At 39.5% G+C, this 19,719-nt stretch overlaps 1 protein-coding gene across 1 annotated transcript; it reads left to right on the top strand.

Annotated features, from left to right (window-relative positions):
• Nucleotides 1-71: 71 nt before the first annotated feature.
• On the top strand, nt 72-19,223 carry Socs4 (suppressor of cytokine signaling 4). Its single transcript, XM_059273747.1, has 2 exons — nt 72-356; nt 13,183-19,223. The coding sequence occupies exon 2, from the start codon at nt 13,276-13,278 to the stop codon at nt 14,584-14,586; it is 1,311 nt and encodes a 436-aa protein (XP_059129730.1). The 5' UTR covers nt 72-356; nt 13,183-13,275; the 3' UTR covers nt 14,587-19,223.
• The last annotated feature ends 496 nt before the right edge of the window (nt 19,224-19,719 follow it).

Below are 19,719 nucleotides of genomic sequence, written 5' to 3'. Positions count from 1 at the left end.
CCGCCGCCGCCCCGCGCAGGTCCCGACCGAGGTCGCCGGGTGTTGACGTCAGCGGCGCGCCGCCGCGAAGCCCCGAGCCGGCGGCTGGGGCGGCTCTGAAAGAAAAGGTGGGAGCGGAACCCGGAAGTGGTGGCGGTCCCTGGAGGGCAGGCGGAGACCGCGGCAAGTCTGACACTGCACTGACTGAGCGGGGGCGGGGGAAGGCGCTGGCAGAGAGGCATCCGCCTGGTGGGAGCTACACGAGGAGCGGGAGTGGCCGGGCCTCCCTTCCGCACTTGAGCGAGCGAGCGCCGAGTGATGGCGACGGTGATGGCGGCAGTGGCTCGGACAGCCCCGGTTCAGTCGCGCTCAGAGAGGTGAGACGGGGGAAGGGTGGCCGTGAGGGGCTGGGGTTTTGCGCCTACCCTTCCAGGCTCTCCTCCCAGGCAACCATATTGGGCTCCTTGAACCGATCGAGCTCTTCGGGACAGGGTTAGAGACAGACAGACCTTGTCAAGCCTTTCTTCTTGACCATCCTCCTTCGTGCCCCTCACGTTGTCGTGTCTGTAGTGAAAAAGGATAGATTCATTCTGGTTTCTTGCAACTCTAGCTAAATGATGCTTAAGAGAGTTAACTCGGGTTTCCTGTTTGGATCCCGCCCAAAGTTTACTAAAGTGCGTTTAGATCGGAAAGAAGAGTTCTAATTTATATTGTTGAACGCTTCCTCTCATCCTTGCAACCCATAACACATCCTGTGCTAAGTAAGGTCTTGGCCCGTCAGGGTTATGCTTTTCTTGGTTCTTCACGTTCTCCATTATTATTAGTAAATTGGTCTCTGTTTAAAAAGTATGATTTTTTCCCTTAGTGTTTATCTTTTGGAAATTCTCAGTTTTTTGTGGTACCCACCATCCGGTTTCAGTCACTTATTTTTATCACCATTTTTCCGTTGTAGAGGTATATTTTTCCCTGTCCTTCAGTCTCGATTCATTCTAAAAAGTTGCAAGCTTAGTTACTTAAACCGTGGTATTCTTGCTCTGGTGGCATTTTGTAAGAACCAGGGTTCCAAATAGACAGAGGTGTATATGAGTGAAAAGAAAGAGTGGTTGGCCCAAAAAGAACCTGAGATTCTTTTAAAATACCCAGTTGTTAATTTTCCACAGGAACGAAGGTACCTGAGATGATGGTTTCTGAGTAACTTAGTTTTATTTTGAATTACTCAGTTTTTAGATGGACCAATTTATAATACTTTTGCCCAAGTAACTGGGCAATAAAAATTATTAGGTACAGGATGAGGTTCAAGTTGAGCTGATATTTATTTATATATCGAACATATCACGGTGGGATCTCATAGTAATGCTTTTCAGAGCTCAACATTCAGAAACCTGCAAAGAGGAACGAGAGTTATAGTTGTAAATACTTTAGACATAGTATCTGTACTAACACCTGATTTTAAAACTATGAACAATGTCAGCATTCCTGCCCATTCTCTCTGCCCTAGCAATCAAGCCTTATTCACAGGTTAAGATAATATTTCTTTTGCTGATTTCACGGGTGTGGATAAGCTTTAGCCTGAAGATTAAACAGTTCTAGTTTTAATTTTAACTCTAACCTATTGTATGACCTTGAGTGTGAGTGTGTCTTTAGTTTCCTGAATGTCAGATTTCTCACCCCCAAAGTGGAAATGATACTTATGTCCCGATTCTGATATGGGTACCAAAGTTTCCCAGATGAATTATTACCAGTACATATCCCATTTGAGTTCGTATCTGAATGAACTCACTGAAAACAATGCCAGAATTGGAGATTCAATTACACTGAATGTTAGTTGCCCTACTGTGACCACTTTAATATTCTGAGGTTCACAAATAGTGTTGATCTCAAGGGCAATAGGTTGAGAAAACATAGATATATTAGCATTTTATCAAAGGTAATATCTATATAAATAATGTCATATAAGCCTACACAGTTACCCAAGAAACTATAACAGTATTTCCTACAGCAGAGTTTTTTTACGATTTTATTTTTAATTCTAAAAAATGGGGGGGGGGGTTTGTGGGGAGGAGGGGAGAGGGTGCCTGCAGAGGCCAGAAGAGGGCATCAAATCCCCTGGAGAGTTACAGGCAATTGTGAACTATTGTGAACTGCAAGATACAGGTTCTGGGAACTGAATTTTGGGTCCTTTGCAAGCACAGCAAGTATTCATAACTACTGAACCATCTCTCCAGTCCGGCCCCTAAAATTTCTTTTTAATAGAATATATACTTGATGTGAAAATCATCGTTATAGCTGGGCAGCAGTGGCCTATGCCTTTAATCCCAACACTCAGGAGGCAGAGACAGGCAGATCTCTGTGAGTTCAAGGCCAGCCTGGTCTACAGAGCGAGTTCCAGGACAGGCTGCAAAGCTACAGAGAGAAACCCTATCATTACTATGGAAGATGAGGCTGGAAGAGAGGGTAACAATAACTGAGGAGAACTAAATATTGAAAAAAAAATATTTTTTTAATCTCTCCAAATGTATTATGAATGAATGTTAATAACATTTATCTGGGAGTAAATAAGACTTGTAGAAACCCAGTAAGGTACAACAGAGAATATTGTAAAAGTGCCTCTACTTCCAGCCGCCCAGTTCCGCTACAGGAAACAGCAGGCATTTGACTCTTGTATTGCCTTGGCAGCACTAGGTTGACTTTATCAGAGCAAGACGGATATTATCAATTTTAATATCATTTTATTCCTTGAGAATTTCACACATCGTATTTTGATCATATTCACCACCATTTCACTGTTCCCCCGATTCCTCCGAGATCCACTCCTACCTCCCCACCCTCTTTCAGCCTGTTGTCCTCTACCCCTGTAATAACTCCCGTTGTCTAATTGGTGTTGCCCATATACTTAGGAGTATAGGGCCAGCCACTGGAACATGGTTGCCACACCCCTAAAGAAACCTGACTTCCTCCCCTAGAAGCCATCAACCATCAGTAGTTTGTCAGTTCAGAGTGGGGTCTCATAAGTACCTCCCCACTCCATACTAGAATGTTAACTGGCTTGGTCTTGTGCAGGCAGCCACAGCCTCTATGAGTTTATTAATTCAATGGTCCTATCATGTCCAGAAGACACTGCCTCACCCCAGTTCTCCATGACCTCTGGCTCTTAAAATCTCTCTTCATCTTCCACAGTGGTCCCTTAGTTTTGGGGTGTGTGTAATATGGATGTCCCATTTGTGGCTGAATGCATTAACACTTATTCTCTATACTTTGACCAATCAGGAGTTTCTATATTAACCACCATTCACTATATAAAGAAACTTCTCTGATAAGGCCTGAGAAATGTGCTAATCTATTGTAATCTATTGGTACAGAGATAAGAATTTAGAAGGCAGTTTGATACTATGCCTGTTTAACAGAATAATGACAGTAGTTCACTCCTGGGGCCTTTAAGCTCCCTGACCATATTCAGTGGTTCTGATGTTGTTTTGTTGAATCAGTCTCACTCTGTGGCTCTGGCTGGCCACTAGGTAGACCAGGCTGGCCTTAGACTCACAGAGATCAATGTCCCTGCTTCCCAGATGCTAGGATTAAAGGCATGCTCCACCATACCTGGCAATACTCAATGTTTATAGATAGGAAAACTAAAACTCAGAAATGCTCTGATTCACCAAAGTCACATACCTCCCGGTGTCAGACTCCAGTTCTTTTACTCTCCAAGACAGGCTACCATACTCCCTCTAAATCAAGCTGTTTTCATAAAAATCAGAATTTAATTATGACAGGTCTTGGTCTCAGACTTGCTGTGTAGTCCAAGCTGACCTCAAGCTGGAGATTCTATTTCACACCTCCTAAGTCCTGGAATTAGAAGTTTGTGCTACCACACATGGCTTTTAAAATTAAAACATTAAAAAATTGAAATCTAGATTCACATTCTACTAGTATTTGGGTGAAGTGTGTTACTTACCTTAAATGTAATCATATATAATTATTATAAAGTAGTGAAAAGAATGATCTGTAGTTTTTGTTGTTTATTTAAAAAAAAAAAAAAAAGACCTGGCATGGTGGCTCACACCTTTACAAAGTTTCAGCACTCAGGAGGCAGACACAGGTGGCTGTCTTTGAGTTTGAGGCCAGCCTGGTCTACATAGTGAGTTTTAGGACAACCAGGGCTATGTAGAGGGACCTGCTACTCCTCCCGTGCCCACTCAAAAAAACCCCTCTTGCCTATTATTTCTGTTTAAATTTTTGTTAAGTTAGCTTGTAAGGAACTATAAATGTGTCGGGGAAGGGTGTGTGTGAGCTAGAGAGACGGCTCAGAGGTTAAGAATATTGGTTGCTCTATTGTCCAGGTCTAGAGGACCTGGGTTCAATTCCTAGGGACAAGATATGCAAGCAAAATACCCATACACATAAAATGAAAATCTTTAAAAGAAGCTATAAAAATTTTATCACTAAAAGTTTATTTTCACTCAGTATTTTTAAGGAATCTAAGCATTTAAAGCTTTGAGGCTGGAGAGATGGCTCAGCAGCTAAGAGCACTTGTTGTTCTTTTAGAAGACCTGGGTTCAAGTCCCAACATGCATCTGATGGCTCACAATTTCTTTAACTTCAGTTCCAGAGGATCTGAAACTCTCTTCTGGCTTCTGGGGGTACCTCCACACAGGTGGTACACATACCTGTACTCAGTCACAGAAGAAACAGCTTGTTTAAAGGAGCACACTTAACTAATGAGTAATGTGCTTTATGCTTTATGGTATTTTGGAAATACTGGAGCTTTTTCAATTTCAGAGTTTTTGGTTTTTTGTTTTGTTTTGTTGAGTTGGGCTCTGTGTAGCTCAGCTGACCTTGAACTCTTGATATTCTGGCATCGACCTCCCAAGTGCTAGGATTTCAAGCATGTACCGCCATACCTAGTATATGTTCAGATTTCCACGATATGTTGGTGTGTAGTTTCTAGCCTTAAATACATAGCCGTTGGTGCTTCTTCTTCCTATTTTTGCCACTTTTTCACCTTGTTTTTAGAAAAGTTCTCGGTGATACTTATTTTTGTTAATCTCATTGAATGTTGCTTTCATGCATTTTAATTACGACTCTGTAAAAATGTGTCCCGATTTACAAATGAGAAAATCAAGTTTAATAAGAGTTATACTTTTGGCTAGTTTTGCAGTGTTGGAGATTGATCACAGAGCCTCATGTATGCTAATACAGTTCTCTACCAGTGATCTGTACCTCCTTTTTTTTCTTAAACTTATTTGAATATTCCATATATTAATCAATACACACTTAAGTTTTGTAATTGAAAATTACAAATTAGGAGGAAAATACATCTATTCAATTTATTCCATAAAGTGTTTTAGTAACATATCTTAAATAATCTGGTTCTAAGAGTCTGTTGCTCAGGGCTGGAGAGATGGCTCAGTGGTTAAGAGCACTGACTGCTCTTCCAGAGGACCCAGGTTCAATTCCCAGCACCCACATGGCAGCTAACAACTGTTTGTAATTTCAGTTCCAGGGGACCTGACACTCATGGCAAAACACCACCAATGCACATAAAATAAAAATAAATAAAATTTTTTAAAAAGTCTGTTGCTCTTCCTTCTACTTTGAGGAAGCCAGGTTTTGCATGGCAGTCAGGGACTGAGGGCCAGAGTCAAGTGTTTCCAGATTCTTGGCCCCTTATTCATGGAATTAAAATAAAAGCTCACACATATTTGCAAAAGTAGCAAGGAAACTTTATTTAAAGAAAGCAATAAAAATATCATAATGCACTGTTGGGGAGCAGTGGGCCTCATGAACCCAGGTTCTCAAGGGCCCCAGTTATCATTTGGGGCTGCTTTCTGTGGGCTCAGAGAAAAAGGAATTTAGTTAAAAGGGGCATGGGGAGGGTGGCTTCCTGTTTGGGTTGATAGATTAGGTCATATAGTCACTTTTCTCCTGTACCTGTTTCTTTCCAAAATGCATCTGACTTTAATCATATGCACATCCAATTATGCATAGGCATAAGAGAGTAATAGGGAATTCTCTGACAATGAACTTGACACAAGTTTTGTTTTACTGCACATGTACCTAAAGTCAATTTACATCAGATCAGGACCAAGAAATACCGGGAATATATTTGAATAAAAACTGTTCCTTGGCCCATGTGGGAAGAGAAACCTGCGTAGTTGATTGAAAAGGGGTGTAGGCATAGCTTGATGTAGGTGGGGCCCCTGTGTTGCTAGCAGGTTGCTAGGTGCGTTGTTCAGAGAAGGGTATATTCATAGTACCTGTGGATAAGGGGCCTAAGCTACCAAGTCCATTATTAGAAGATGAGAGTGTGTGTAACACAAACCCGAGTAAAGCCCCAGGTTACTAAACTGTTCCTGGGCTTGCCTGCGTCACCTGTACTTCCAGCCGTTAGTTTCCTGCTTGCCCTTTATCCTAGAGTAGCTGACTTCAGTTGAGAAGTGTTTAGATACATCTCTTTATATTTAGTTCATAAGCTCATGGGATGTACAATCATTTTAATGTTTCCCAAATTCTGTTCTACAAAAAAGATTTGTGGTAAATGTAGGAATCTGTGCCTTAAGCAGATTTCTTTACTGAAGGGCCTCTGAAAAACTTTGTTAATGTGGGCTGGAGAGATGGCTCAGAGGTTAAGAGCACTGACTGCTCTTCCAGGGGTCCTGAGTTCAATTCTCAGCAACCACATGGTGGCTCACAAACCATCTGTAATGAGATCTGGTGCCCTCTTCTGGCCTGCAGGGATACATGTTGTATACATAATAAATAAATAAATCTTTAAAAAAAAAAAAACTTTGTTAATGTGGGTGATGGTCTGCCAGCGAGCACTATTCAGACTTGTTTAACAAGGAGCCCCACCTTTTTTCCCCAGAGTAGGTGTTTGAGTCGAATTGTTTTACTTTGACAAATAGTAATTTTATATACTTATGGAATACAATATGTTTTCGATGGATGTATACTAATGAAATGATTCATTCAAGTTAACATAACTTTTGTAGTAAGAAAGTTAAAAAGTCTACCTTATCGTATTTTTAAATATACATTACTATCAACAGTGGTCATCCTCCTACCCAGACTGTTAGAACGTTTGTTTACTGGAATATATATAGATTAAAGAATCTGGCATGAGCAAGCTATGAGTGGAAAGGAGAGTGCAAGAAGTGGGGGGAAGGGCAAGCGAGAGTATTAAACTAAGGTTTTGTCTGGGTTTGCCCTTTTTCTTTCTTGGTATTTTGTTTTGTTTTGTTTTGTTTTAATTATCATCCAGTTTAGCCTTGTGAGCCCTGGCCAACTCTTTAAAGGATATACTTTTAAATACTTTCTAGAAAATAAATGTAAATTAAATTTTTTTTTTGCTAGAAAATAAAAAGAAATATTTACTAGGGAAAGGATAATTAGAGAAGGAAAACTTTTCATCTCAATTTTTTTTTCCTCATGTACAACTTGTTTTCACTTTTTGATGTAATATTCCAAGGATTCCTCTGTTGTCTGCTATCCAACAAATTCCATTTGTGAAGCCTAAATGTTTATTCAACATCCAACTTAAATATCAAGCTATAATCTGACTGCTTTGGTGGAGATTGGGCAAGGTGGTTGCAGGTAAACTTGGAGTCACAAATTTCGTAGGAAAGGTCACAGGACTGAATTGCTATCACAATAATAATATATTTGTGAATTATTTAGTATGTTGAATTGCTCTTTGAATCATCAAATTTATTTTGGGTTAGTATTAGAAATTAGAATTCGAGTCTTAAATGTATATTGGCATTGTAGGCATAAGTAGCTCAATAAATAGTTTATATCCACACATATAAAATATGCTCTATTTTCCAGCAATATAGAGAATACAAATTAGTTTTCCTGATAATGTTTAACCATTTCATTGTTAACTTTTACTTGAGTTAAAATTACCTTCCTATCTTGCACAATAGAAATATTAGTTACATCTTTTGTTAGTGAAATTAGCATATGGACATTCATTTTTCTTCTTTCATCATTATCATGGCAGTTGGATCTGGGAACTTGCTCTCTGGAAGTGGCTCTTATGTAAACTTGCTTTTTAAACATTTGCCTCTTGCTCATTAAGAAATAATGGGTTTTTTTTAATGTCACTGTTTATTCCCCAGGGCTGTGTGTAACATGGCTCCCTTCATAAAAAATTAATATTGAATCAGGAACCAAAGCAGCTACTCCCAAATGAGTCTTTCCTCTTCTTTAAGAAGAAAAGAGGAAGGGGAGTTTCTCTCCAGCTGTTGACACTCACTCTTCAGTGTGTTCCATCTCTCGAAGTCTTGTCTGTGATTTTGTACGTCACCCAAACTGGTCACAGCCACCCAGTCATTCTGTAGCTCCTTTTCTTCTATACAAAGTTGGGTTTAAATTCCAAGAATCAGCTGGGCTGGAGCACTTACCAACATGCATGAAGCCTGGATTCTAACCCCAGCCTTGTAAAGAGAATGATGCCGACCAGAAGACATTTTCAAGAACGAGTGGCTGGCTGTTTGGAGCTGTGTTAGTTTGTGTTCTATTGCTGTGAAGAGAGGCCATGCACAACAACTCTTAAAAAAGAAAGCTTTTACCTGGGGCGGGCTTGCACGTCGGAGGTTTAGTCCATTTTCTCCAAGGGCAGGAAGCATGGCTGCATGCAGGCAGATATGGGGTGGAAAGATATCTGAGAGGTCTACATGTGGATTTGCCGACAGCAGGAGGAAGGAGACCCTGGGACCTGGCTTGGACTCAAAGCCCTCCCCCAGTGACACACTTTCTTCAACAAGGCCACACCTCCTAATCCTTTTAAATAATGCCACTCTCTGTTGACTTAGCATTCAAATATATGAATCACGGGGGCCATTGTTATTCAAAACACCACAGGAGCCATGTTAGTTTTACTGTGAACAGTATGATTGAATTTTTATATTTTTAAGAATTTGGAGATAGGTGTAGCAATGCACAACTTTAGATCTAGCACTTGGGAGGCAGAGGCAGGCAAATCTCTGTGAGTTCATACTCTTTTAGTGTGTAGATACTAACCTGATCTACATAATGAGTTCCAGACCGAGTCTCAAAAATAAATAATTTTTAAATGAATTTGGGGTGCTAGGGATGTACCTTACTAAAAGAGCATTGTGAAACCTGGTTTGATCCCAAGCACCACAAGTCTAATGAGGCTTTTGAAGGATAGTAGAAAAATCCCTCCCAGTCCTTAAGTGGGAAGATACAAGAGGGTTTTTTGTTGTTATTGTTTTGACATGATATATTGGTTGTTTGGTTTGATTGTTTAAGACAGGATCTTATGTAGCCCTGGCTGGCTTCAAACTCACTATGTACCCAAAGATAAGCTTTAACTCCTGACCCTCCTGCCTCTACCTCCCAAATACTAGAAGTACATTTGTGCCACCATGCATAGCTCACATGATGGATTGTTACTCCTTCTGTACAGTGGAGGACATTGTGAATATCTTTTGCAACATGGTCTGGACATCCCAACTACCTTTTTCTAATATGATCTTAACTGTAGCAAAGGCTTTTCTAGAAGTTGTTAAGAGGTTACCTATGCTATGGAGTATAAACTGTTAAAAATCAGCTTAGTAACTTTGGAGACTCACTTGTTAGCTCAGTAAAAGTGAAATTAAAACACTTGCCATTTTGGGAAAGAAGAAAATTTGATTTGGATTCCTCTTAAAAGTTTAACTTAGAACCAGGTGGTGGTGGTGCATACCTTTAGTCCCAGCACTCAGGAGACAGAGGCAGGTGGATCTCAGTGAGTTCAAGGCCAGCCAGGACTCTTTCACAGAGAAACCCTGTCTCTCAAAAAAAAAAAAAAAAATTAACTTACTTACTTTAAAACTATTTTAATTTTTATTTATGTATGTGTGTGAGAGAGAGATGGACAGATGCTGGAGGAGAGCATCAGATACCTTGGAGCTGGAGGTAAGGCAGTTGTGAGCCACCTGATATGAGTGCTGCCCAGTTCTTGTCCTCTGGAAGAATAGCCAGTACCCTTAACCACTGAGCCGTCTCTCCAGCCCCCAAAGCTCGACTAATTTAAATACCGTATCTTGAGATAACTTGCAACTCTGGTGTTTAACACAATTTTCATATTCATATCTCAATATAACATTATAAAGATTCTTTTACTTCGAATATTACAGTCCAAAAATCCATCCCCTCATCTTACAGACACATGCAGTACACTACACTAAGTGACTAGACATGGAGCAGGCTGGCCTGACTTCAGCATGTTAGGGCTCCACTTTTCCCTCAGGGTAGCCTCAGGCAGATTACCAGATGACAGTGAGTAATGAAAGCATCGTCAAGCATAGAATCAATTTCGTAGACTTTAACTTTTAGGAAACCAAGAAATGCAAGGTAAATTTTCTTTCTACTTTGAAAACTGTAACATGCTACTCTATGAAAGTAGGATTCCTTAGTTTGCCATGGTAGCTTCCTATAATCTTAGCATTCAGGAGGCAGGGGATTGAGAGGTGGATCCCATCTGGGCTACATAGTAAAAAGTAAAGGGTTCGGGATGTAGTTCAGTGGTAGAGAGCTTTCCTACCAGGAACAAGGCCCTGAGTTCAACCCCCAGCACACGTCTTGGGGAGGGGGCAATGAACTCCTCAGAGTTGTCATCTAATCTTTTTTTAATTTGCTTTATCACTCTCTCAGTGACCTTTCCAGACATTGATCTTTGACCTTGGCGTTGTCTGTCTTGTGTGTCAGGAGATGTCCTTCTGTCTTTTCCCCAGAGCTCCCTCTCCTGGCTGCATGTCTTGTTTAGACTTTACATCCCACTTTAGAGAACATCCTATTCATAACTAAGTGAAATTGTTGGTAAATAGGAAGTTTCATTTTCTCCTCTGTTTGATGCTTTGGCTCCTTTTCCTTCAGAGTAAGAAGTTCACCTTTAACCTCCAGTGTTGTTGAGAAGCATTTTTACCTGTAGTTGTTTGTAAGGCTTTCCTTCTCTGGGTTACCTCAGTCTCCCTTAGCTGATATGCTTGGGACCAGAAGTGTTTTTAAATGTTGTTTGTTTGTTTTCCCAGATTGTGGAATTTTTAGATATATGTAATGAGATATCTTGTGAATGAGCCCAAGTCTGAAAAATTCATTCATGATTTACATATATCTTATACACATAACCTGATGGTAATCTTACACAGCATTTTTAATGTGCCAGTGTTTTGCCTATAGCCAACCACGTGGTCGGGTGTAGAATCCTCCACTGGTGACCATATGCTGACACTTTAAAAGTTTGATTTTTTGGAAGCATTTCAAATGCTTTTACAGTAGAGAATCCTCAAACTATCTTCATTGCTTCTAGGATTCTAAGCTTTTACAATGATGTACTATTTAGCAGGCTCTTTGACTATGGAGACTCATGTGCCTCTGTTCTGAGGGAAAAAAAAAATACTGTTGAAGATAAAGGCAGTATTAAGTGATAGTATTGCTTGAAAAGTTAGGTAAAATTAGGATTTTATTTTAAAATGTATTAGTCTCTAACCACATCACTTGACTGTTGAGGTTTTTAATGTTCTGAAATTAAGAAACTTAATCATAATTAGCATGTTAAATGACTGATTTTTTTCTGACAGATACAAAATTCGGCTTTTAGTTGCAAAATATTTGGAATTATAGGACCCTGCCTCTCAATTCCTAGCTTAACTTTTTTTTTTTTTTTCTTTTTGGTTTTTCGAGGGTTTCTCCGTGTAGTTTTGGTGCCTGTCCTGGATCTCGCTCTGTAGACCAGGCTGGCCTCAAACTCACAGAGATCCGCCTGGTTCTGCCTCCCGAGTGCTGGGATTAAAGGCCTGTGCCACCACCATCCGGCCCAGCTTAACTTCTGCTTCACTTGAAAACACTTATGTAGGGGCTGGAGAGATGTCTCATTGGTTAAGAGCACTGACTATTCTTCCAGAGGTCCTGAGTTCAATTCCCAGCAACCAATGGTGGCTCATCTGTAATGAGATCTGGCGCCCTCTTCCAGCATGCAGGCAGAACACTGTATACATAATAAATAAATAAAAATCTTTAAAAAAAAAAAAAGAGCACTGGCTGTTCTTCTAGAGGACCCAGGTTCAATTCCCAGCACCTGCATGGTAGCTCACAACTGTCTGTAACTCCAGTTAGCAGACACCTTCATGCAGGCAAAACACCAGTGCACATAAATAAAAAATTTAAAAAAAAAAAACCTAAGTAGGGCTAGAGAGATGGCTCAGAAGGTAAGAGAATGTACTGTTTTTGTAGAGGACCTGGGTTTGGTTCTCAGCACCCATAGCAGGAGTCTCACAACCACCTCTGACTACAGTTCAGGGGACCTGATACATCTAAGCTTCCTCAGGCACCTACATGTACATGGTGCACACATACACAGAATTCAAAATACTTACATAAATTCATTATGAATTCTAGTATGTATTGCCAAGGGATGCCCTGTAGAAATTTACCTGCTTGTTTTCAAGTGATCAAGAATGTAAGAGTATTATGTGAGTAGAATACTTCTAAAAACTGCAAAGACTGATAATGATGTAACTAGTTATTGGAATTAATTGGCAAAACTCTTAGGAATATTTACTTGACATTCCTATTGCTCAGTAGTAATTGTTTACTTAATAGATTCATGTTACACTGTACAACTCAAAATTGTTGGTATTTTAATCAATAGAAATGGAATCAAGAGAAGAAACAATACAGGGTATTAGTTCTAAGCACTAGCTCATTTGTAACCAGCTCTTCCCATGAAGAATTCACTGACCCGTTGTGAAATAAGAAAAAGAAAGTGAAAGTCAGATGTTGTGACACATGACTGTAATTCTAGCGTAGAATTGGGGGCAGAAGCAATTTTGCAGGTTTAAGGTCAGCCTGGGCCACATGGAGATTTTTAGGTTGGCCAAGGCTACATTGCAAGACCCTGTCTCAAGAAACCAATAAAAGAAAAATAAGGGAAGGATAAATAGGCATAAGGTAAACTGCAAAAGTAGGAATTATTCCTATCCAAGCATGCGTTATTCCTGAGAAAGGACTCCATCATCTTACCTTCATGGTATGAGGAAATACTATCCCAATATGGTAGAGCAGTGCCGTAACGTGGGAACGGGATACCCGGGGCTGCCTGACAGCATGGCGGTGTCCTTTCATGGACTGATTCTGCTTTTGATCTTGTGTCCACTAGATGAACAGGCTGCTAATGACTTCCTTTCTTCTTTTTCTTAGATTCATCCAGAAAGTGCCCAGAAGAAACTTCCTGTCAGAAAAGCTGAAAATGCAGTCTTGCTAACACTGGGATTTGTAAATAATTTGTTCAAAATGGCTGAAAACAATAGTAAAAACGTAGATGTGCGGCCGAAAACAGGCCGGAGTAGAAGTGCTGATGGAAAGGATGGCTATGTGTGGAGCGGAAGGAAGTTGTCTTGGTCCAGAAAGAGGGAGAGCTGTTCCGAGGCTGAAACCGTATGTCCTGGAGAGAAGGCTGAAGCTCCTGGAAGGGGTCGAGAGAGGGAGCACAGCTGCTCATCCATTCAGCTGGACTTGGACCACTCCTGTGGGCACAGATTTTTAGGCCGATCCCTTAAACAGAAACTGCAAGATGCTGTGGGCCAGTGCTTTCCAATAATGAATTGTAGTAGTCGGCACTCTTCGGTGCTTCCATCTAAAAGAAAAATTCATATCAGTGAACTCATGCTAGATAAGTGCCCTTTCCCACCTCGATCGGATTTAGCCTTTAGGTGGCATTTTATTAAACGACATACTGTTCCTGTAAGTCCAAACTCAGATGAGTGGGTGAGCACAGACTTATCTGAGAGTCAAGTGAGGGACGCTCAGCTAAAGCGAAGAAACATAGAAGAAGACCTACCCTGTTTCTCGCATACCAGTGTTCAGCCTTGTGTCGTAACTGCCAGCACTGCTTCATGTAGAGGTGGTCACATAACTGGCTCTATGGTGAACTTGGTCACAAATAACAGCATAGAAGATAGCGATATGGATTCGGAGGATGAAATTATAACACTGTGCACAAGCTCCAGAAAAAGAAACAAGCCCAGGTGGGAAATGGATGATGAAATCCTGCAGTTGGAGACACCTCCCAAGCACCACACCCAGATTGATTACGTTCACTGCCTTGTACCAGACCTCCTTCAGATCAGTAACAATCCATGCTACTGGGGTGTTATGGATAAATACGCAGCCGAAGCTCTGTTAGAAGGAAAGCCAGAGGGCACCTTTTTACTTCGAGACTCAGCACAGGAAGATTATTTATTCTCCGTTAGTTTTAGACGCTATAGTCGTTCTCTTCACGCTAGAATTGAACAATGGAATCACAACTTTAGCTTTGATGCCCATGATCCGTGCGTCTTCCATTCTCCCGACATTACTGGGCTCCTAGAACATTATAAGGACCCAAGCGCCTGTATGTTCTTTGAACCACTGCTGTCCACCCCATTAATCCGGACCTTCCCCTTTTCCTTGCAGCACATTTGCAGAACAGTCATCTGTAATTGTACAACTTACGATGGCATTGACGCCCTTCCAATCCCTTCTCCTATGAAACTGTATCTGAAGGAATACCATTACAAATCGAAAGTCAGGTTACTCAGGATTGATGTGCCAGAGCAACAGTGATGGAGAGAGGTTAGGAATGTGGACTTGCATACATATTTTCATTTAATATCTTATTTTTCTTATGCCTCTTCGAATTTTTCTACCAAGGCAGTTAGAATCCAAAATAAAACTGCCCTAAATTTTAATTCCAGATGAATTTATTTTTCTTATGATACACTTGTTATATATTTTTAAGCAGGTGTCTGGTTTTTGTTTTTAACCATGTAAATTATATACTTTTCCACTTAATTTACATAATGGTCCAGGCATATTTGAAATTTCAAGGCATTACAAATACATTTGAATATTCTGTATTTTTTTTAAGTAATCTTCTGCCTTTCCTACATGTGGAATATTTTGCTAATCTATGCTATCAGTATTCTTGTATGGCAGAATAGTTATCTTTCCCATTTTCATTTTAAAATTCTTCAGTAAAGATGAGTGTTGTAATCCGTCCGTGATAATGTAATTGACTTTTGTAATTGCTAATAGGATTGTTAGGCAACAAAATGCTTTAAAGTGAAACTTAGTGTGTTTTCATTTTAAATATTAACTAAAGCAAGTTTGTTTGTTTTTTATTAATCTGGCCAATGGAAAGAGAATGTTACGATCTAGAGGTGCATTTGTTCGGCAGTATGGCAGGATTGTCAATAGATCCAAATACAGCAGCCCTTCACCCTGGAAGAGGTGAATAACATAATGCAACTTGGATTCCTTTCTTACTAGAAGCTTTACAGATAAAATAGCAGTATTAGAAGCTTGGAGTTGCTAAGGCAACTAGAGTTTTTCTATATTAATTTATGGACTGTTACATCTACTTAGCTCTTTCTTAGGAACTCTGGTTCCCAGGGGGACTTAGGCAATTTCTAAACAGCTCCTGTATCCACCAGTAACAAAAAGACCTGAATAGTTTCTCATTATTTTCAACTGAACTTAAATAAAGATGCAAACAACACGTGGTTCAGTATTTAGGAAGCTTAATATTGCTTTTGGCCTTCACAACCTAAATAATTATTTCTGTCTTCAGAACTAACGTATATTTTATGTAGCTTCAAAACAGAGAAGACATAGCAGTAGCTCCAAGATATAACATACTGGACAGGAAGACAAAATAATATTTCACATTTACTGTCTTAAGGGCAGCACAGTGTTTTAGGACCATCACTGGCCTGGAGTAACCAGTAAGAAAGACACGTGGACTGGTGCCCTATTTCTTTCTTCAGTGACTGATCACAGATTGCCCAGTTTTCCTTGTGATAGGCCATCTGCCCTTTTAAATATTGTAGTAATTTTTATTTATTTATTTGTGTGTGTGTGTGACGGTGTCCCTCCATGTAGCGTAGGCTGACCTCAGGTTTGAGATACTACAGCCTGAGTTTCAGGATTACAGGTTTGAACCACCATGAAGAGTTAGTCATTGATTTATTTCTTTTGCTTTTCTTTCTTTTTTCCTTTTTCTTTCTTTTTTGTTGCTGTTATTATTTGTTTTGGTTCTGTTGTTGTTGTTTAGTTGGTTGGATTTTGTGTTTGTTTGGTTGTTTGTTCGTTTGTTTGTTTGTTTGAAACAGGGTCTCTCTGTATATCCCTGGCTGTTCTGTAGCTTGCTGTGTAGACCAGGCTGTCTTCGAACTCACAGAGATCTTCCTGCCTCTGCCTCCCAAGCACTAGGATTAAAGGCATGCTCTACCACGCCTGGCTAGTAATTGATTTCTTGATGCTAGTTCAGCTGTATTAGAAAACTTGCTTCAACCTGGATTGACAGGACATTGCCTCATAAGTTTCCAAGTTAAAACAAATGTTTCTTGCTGCTATGGTGGTGTGCACCTGTAATCCCAGCACTTGGGAACCAGAGGGATGGAAGTTGCTGTGAGTTTAAGCCAGTCATGGCTGTATGATGAGAATATGTCTCAAAAAATTTTTTCCTTAAATTCTTGTTGCTTGTATATTAAAGTAGCCTTTCCCAGTGTTGGGAGGCTGTTACTGTAAAGAAAACATTTTCTAGCAATAGCTTTTACTGATCATGGTAGTTCATGCTTGTATTCCCAGAACTTGGGAGACTGAGGCAGAAGGATTACCATGAGTTCTGGAACAACCTAGGCTACAGAGTGAAACCCTGTCTCAATAACCCCCCACAAAAAAAACCTAATAGCTTGCCAGGCAGTGGTGGCACACGCCTTTAATCCCAGCACTGGGAGGCAGAGGCAGGCGGATCTCTGTGAGTTTGAGGCCAGCCTAGGCTACAGAATGAGTTCCAGGAAAGGCGCAGAACTACACAGAGAAACCTGTCTCGAAAAACCAAAAGACAAAAAAACAAAAACTAATAGCTTTAATTTTTCACCAATTACAAAATTAAAATGGGGAAAATGGTACCATTCTCTTCTAGAATTTTTTTTTTCCTTAGTGGTCTAAAGATCGTCTTGATTTCTGTGAGAGGTAGCCACTCAAGATTGCCTCTTAGAGATGTAATGAGGCTCAGGCTATGAACACATGTCGGATAACTACACACCCTCCAAAGATGATGCTGACCCTTCCTGAAAGTGGAGTCTCCGACTACCTCATCTTTGCTGTGGCATTTTTGAAGTTGCTGAGATGCTCATCTTATTAACCAGAATAACATTTCCTAAGTCTCCATCTTTGGTGGCAAAAGTTATAGTGTGGTAAGACTCTACTCATAAATACAGCTTTTTATCAGAATTTGATAAAAACTTCTGTTTCTGTGAAACAATTATTTTTAATATTTTTCTTTTACAAGTAACTTTTTATCAGTACAGAACTATCTAAGGGATGACTAGCTTATGAATATTCTGTTACAAGGTAGTTTTATAAAGAAAAGTAAAATATAATCATGTCTTTTATAGTGGTAAAATTAGTGTTTATATGAAAGTCAAGATCTGATTAGCTTTTAATATACTTCAGACTGATTGCTTATGATATATTTTCTCTGGCTTTTTTATTCTTTTCAATTTCAAGGTATTAACAACTGTTAATATTTTCAGAATACTGCCATATGTGTAGCTTTGAAGTGTGTATTAAGTGAGAACAGGAGAGAGACTGATTTACGCTGAAATGTCCTATATCTTTCCTTTGGTACTTACTACAATGAAAAGAAATTGGAAAGTAGAGATTTGTAAAGACTTGAGAAGAGAACTAGTTATTGTGAAGGGAAGAGAAAAGAGTGACAAAAATATTAGGGAATTTGAATTTAGAGAAATTAGCCACTTTCCCTGTGTTTTTGTGAGAACATCTATATTCAAAAACTAACTCGTAAAAAAAATGAAATGTATTTACTGAGTTAAATAGCTAAAAATGAATAAATTTTATGAAGTACACAAGTCTTAAGTTAAACGGAAATGTTGTAACTCTTGAGTTGAATTTTGAACCATTTGAATAGTGTCGATTCCAGTTGAAAAGGTGTCCAGTGCAGGGCTTGGTGCATGCATCTTTGATCCCAGCACTTGGGAGACAGAGGCAGGTCTCTGAGAGTTGAATGCCAACCTGATCTACAGAGTGAGTTCCAGGCCAGCCAGGCTACATAGTGAGACCCTGTCTCAAAACAAACACAAAAAAGAAAGAAATGCAGTCGGTATAGCAGAAATGTGTAGAGTTTATTTGTGAGAGAGGATGGAGCTAAAAGAAACAGGATAAGACATTAAAATTTAAAAATTTAGGCATTACCTCAGGGAAAAGCCTTGCCAGGGAAAGGGAACTACTTTACCGCTAATAGCTCGTCTGGACCAGACGCTAACTGCCTTGGGAATCATCTGCACAATCAGGAAATGAACTTGACTTTCCCATTTCTCTTGAGGCTTTTCAGGACAGGCCCTTCTGCTCTTCACTAAACCTACATCTTGAGTAATGCCGGGATTCCTGAAATATGCTGAATGGGTTCTTTTTAGTTTCCTTGGGTTTTTCTGTGAAGAGTTATGTGATCTAATACATAACCATGTCATTGGCCTGAATAATTATATGGAGAGAGTATGTTAATTTAAAAGGAACCTGATAGGAATATTAAAGGAAGCTTTTAGACAGCCTGTGGCTAGATTTATTGATTTGGTGAACAAACCTGTATTCTTTGCTGACTTTCAGCTAATGGCTAACTGTGGTCAAAGAATGGCTTTCACTTAATGTTTTGACTTATTACAAATAAGATAAAGAATGTTTTAGTAATTAGAAATCTTTTAAAATATAAAACAAATGTACAAATAAGACTCATCATCTTTTTATAAGAAAAACACATAAGCCTTTATCATTTATTCATGAGCTAAAGCCATTAAGATAAATCAGATTATCAACTTCCTGTCTCTGAAGTTTGGGTTGTTTTTATAGATCCATGTAATAGAGCACTTCTTTCCTGTGAAACAGGTGCTGTGAGATCTCTTACCTTCTTCTCATTAAAGTATTTGTCACTTTTAACTATAATCAGAATCCAGTAGACAAGCATATTTTTATTTTGGCAGGACAAATTTCACAGACTATAGACTTAATTTTAAGACAGTCCTGAAGATAAAACAATATTTAAAATAGCCTATTTAGCCAAGTGTGATGGTGCACACCTTTAGTCCCAGCACTTGGGAGGCAGAGGCAGGTGGATCTCTGTGAATTCCAGGCCAGGGCTACATAATAAGAGCCTGTCTCAACAAAAAGAAAGAAAAGAAAAAGATGAAGAAAAAACGTAAAGTAATGGTTATCCAGTGGAAAAGGCTTTGGGACAAAACTAGCTCCAAGATAGTGTTTCTAATTTGTAATCTGGAATGGATTATTCAATCCTAAATCCTCGAAACGTAGGTAATGGTATTGTCCCTTGGTTTCCTGAAAGTTCATTCACTAAGAGATATCCCTTGGAGCACAGTTGAAAATAATTTCTCAGTAGCTATACAGTACTAATTGAGAATGATCAGTTTTCAAAAAGCACCTTTGTGGCACGTACAAAATCACATTCACTCAGTCTGTAACAGGCTTTCTTGACTTGATCTGATAATGGAACAATTTGGGTCTATGGTTCAAACTCTACAGTTAGATGATTGCAATTTCCTCCTGCCTTTCATAAGATCTGTGTAAAGTGATTATTGCCTTATTTAGAAAGCTGATTACATTTGCAGGAAATAAAGGTAATTTTTGCCATGGTCATAAATCAAATCTAAGCTTTCAGACTTG

This window comes from Peromyscus eremicus, chromosome 9, assembly GCF_949786415.1.
Source record: "Peromyscus eremicus chromosome 9, PerEre_H2_v1, whole genome shotgun sequence".
NCBI lineage: Eukaryota > Metazoa > Chordata > Mammalia > Rodentia > Cricetidae > Peromyscus > Peromyscus eremicus.
The sequence above is the reverse complement of the archived record's forward strand: the minus strand, read 5'-3'. Positions and strand labels throughout refer to the sequence as shown.

Excerpts from the sequence above, each read along its gene's own strand:
- Socs4 (XM_059273747.1), top strand. The coding sequence starts at position 13,276 with ATGGCTGAAAACAATAGTAAAAACGTAGATGTGCGGCCGAAAACAGGC.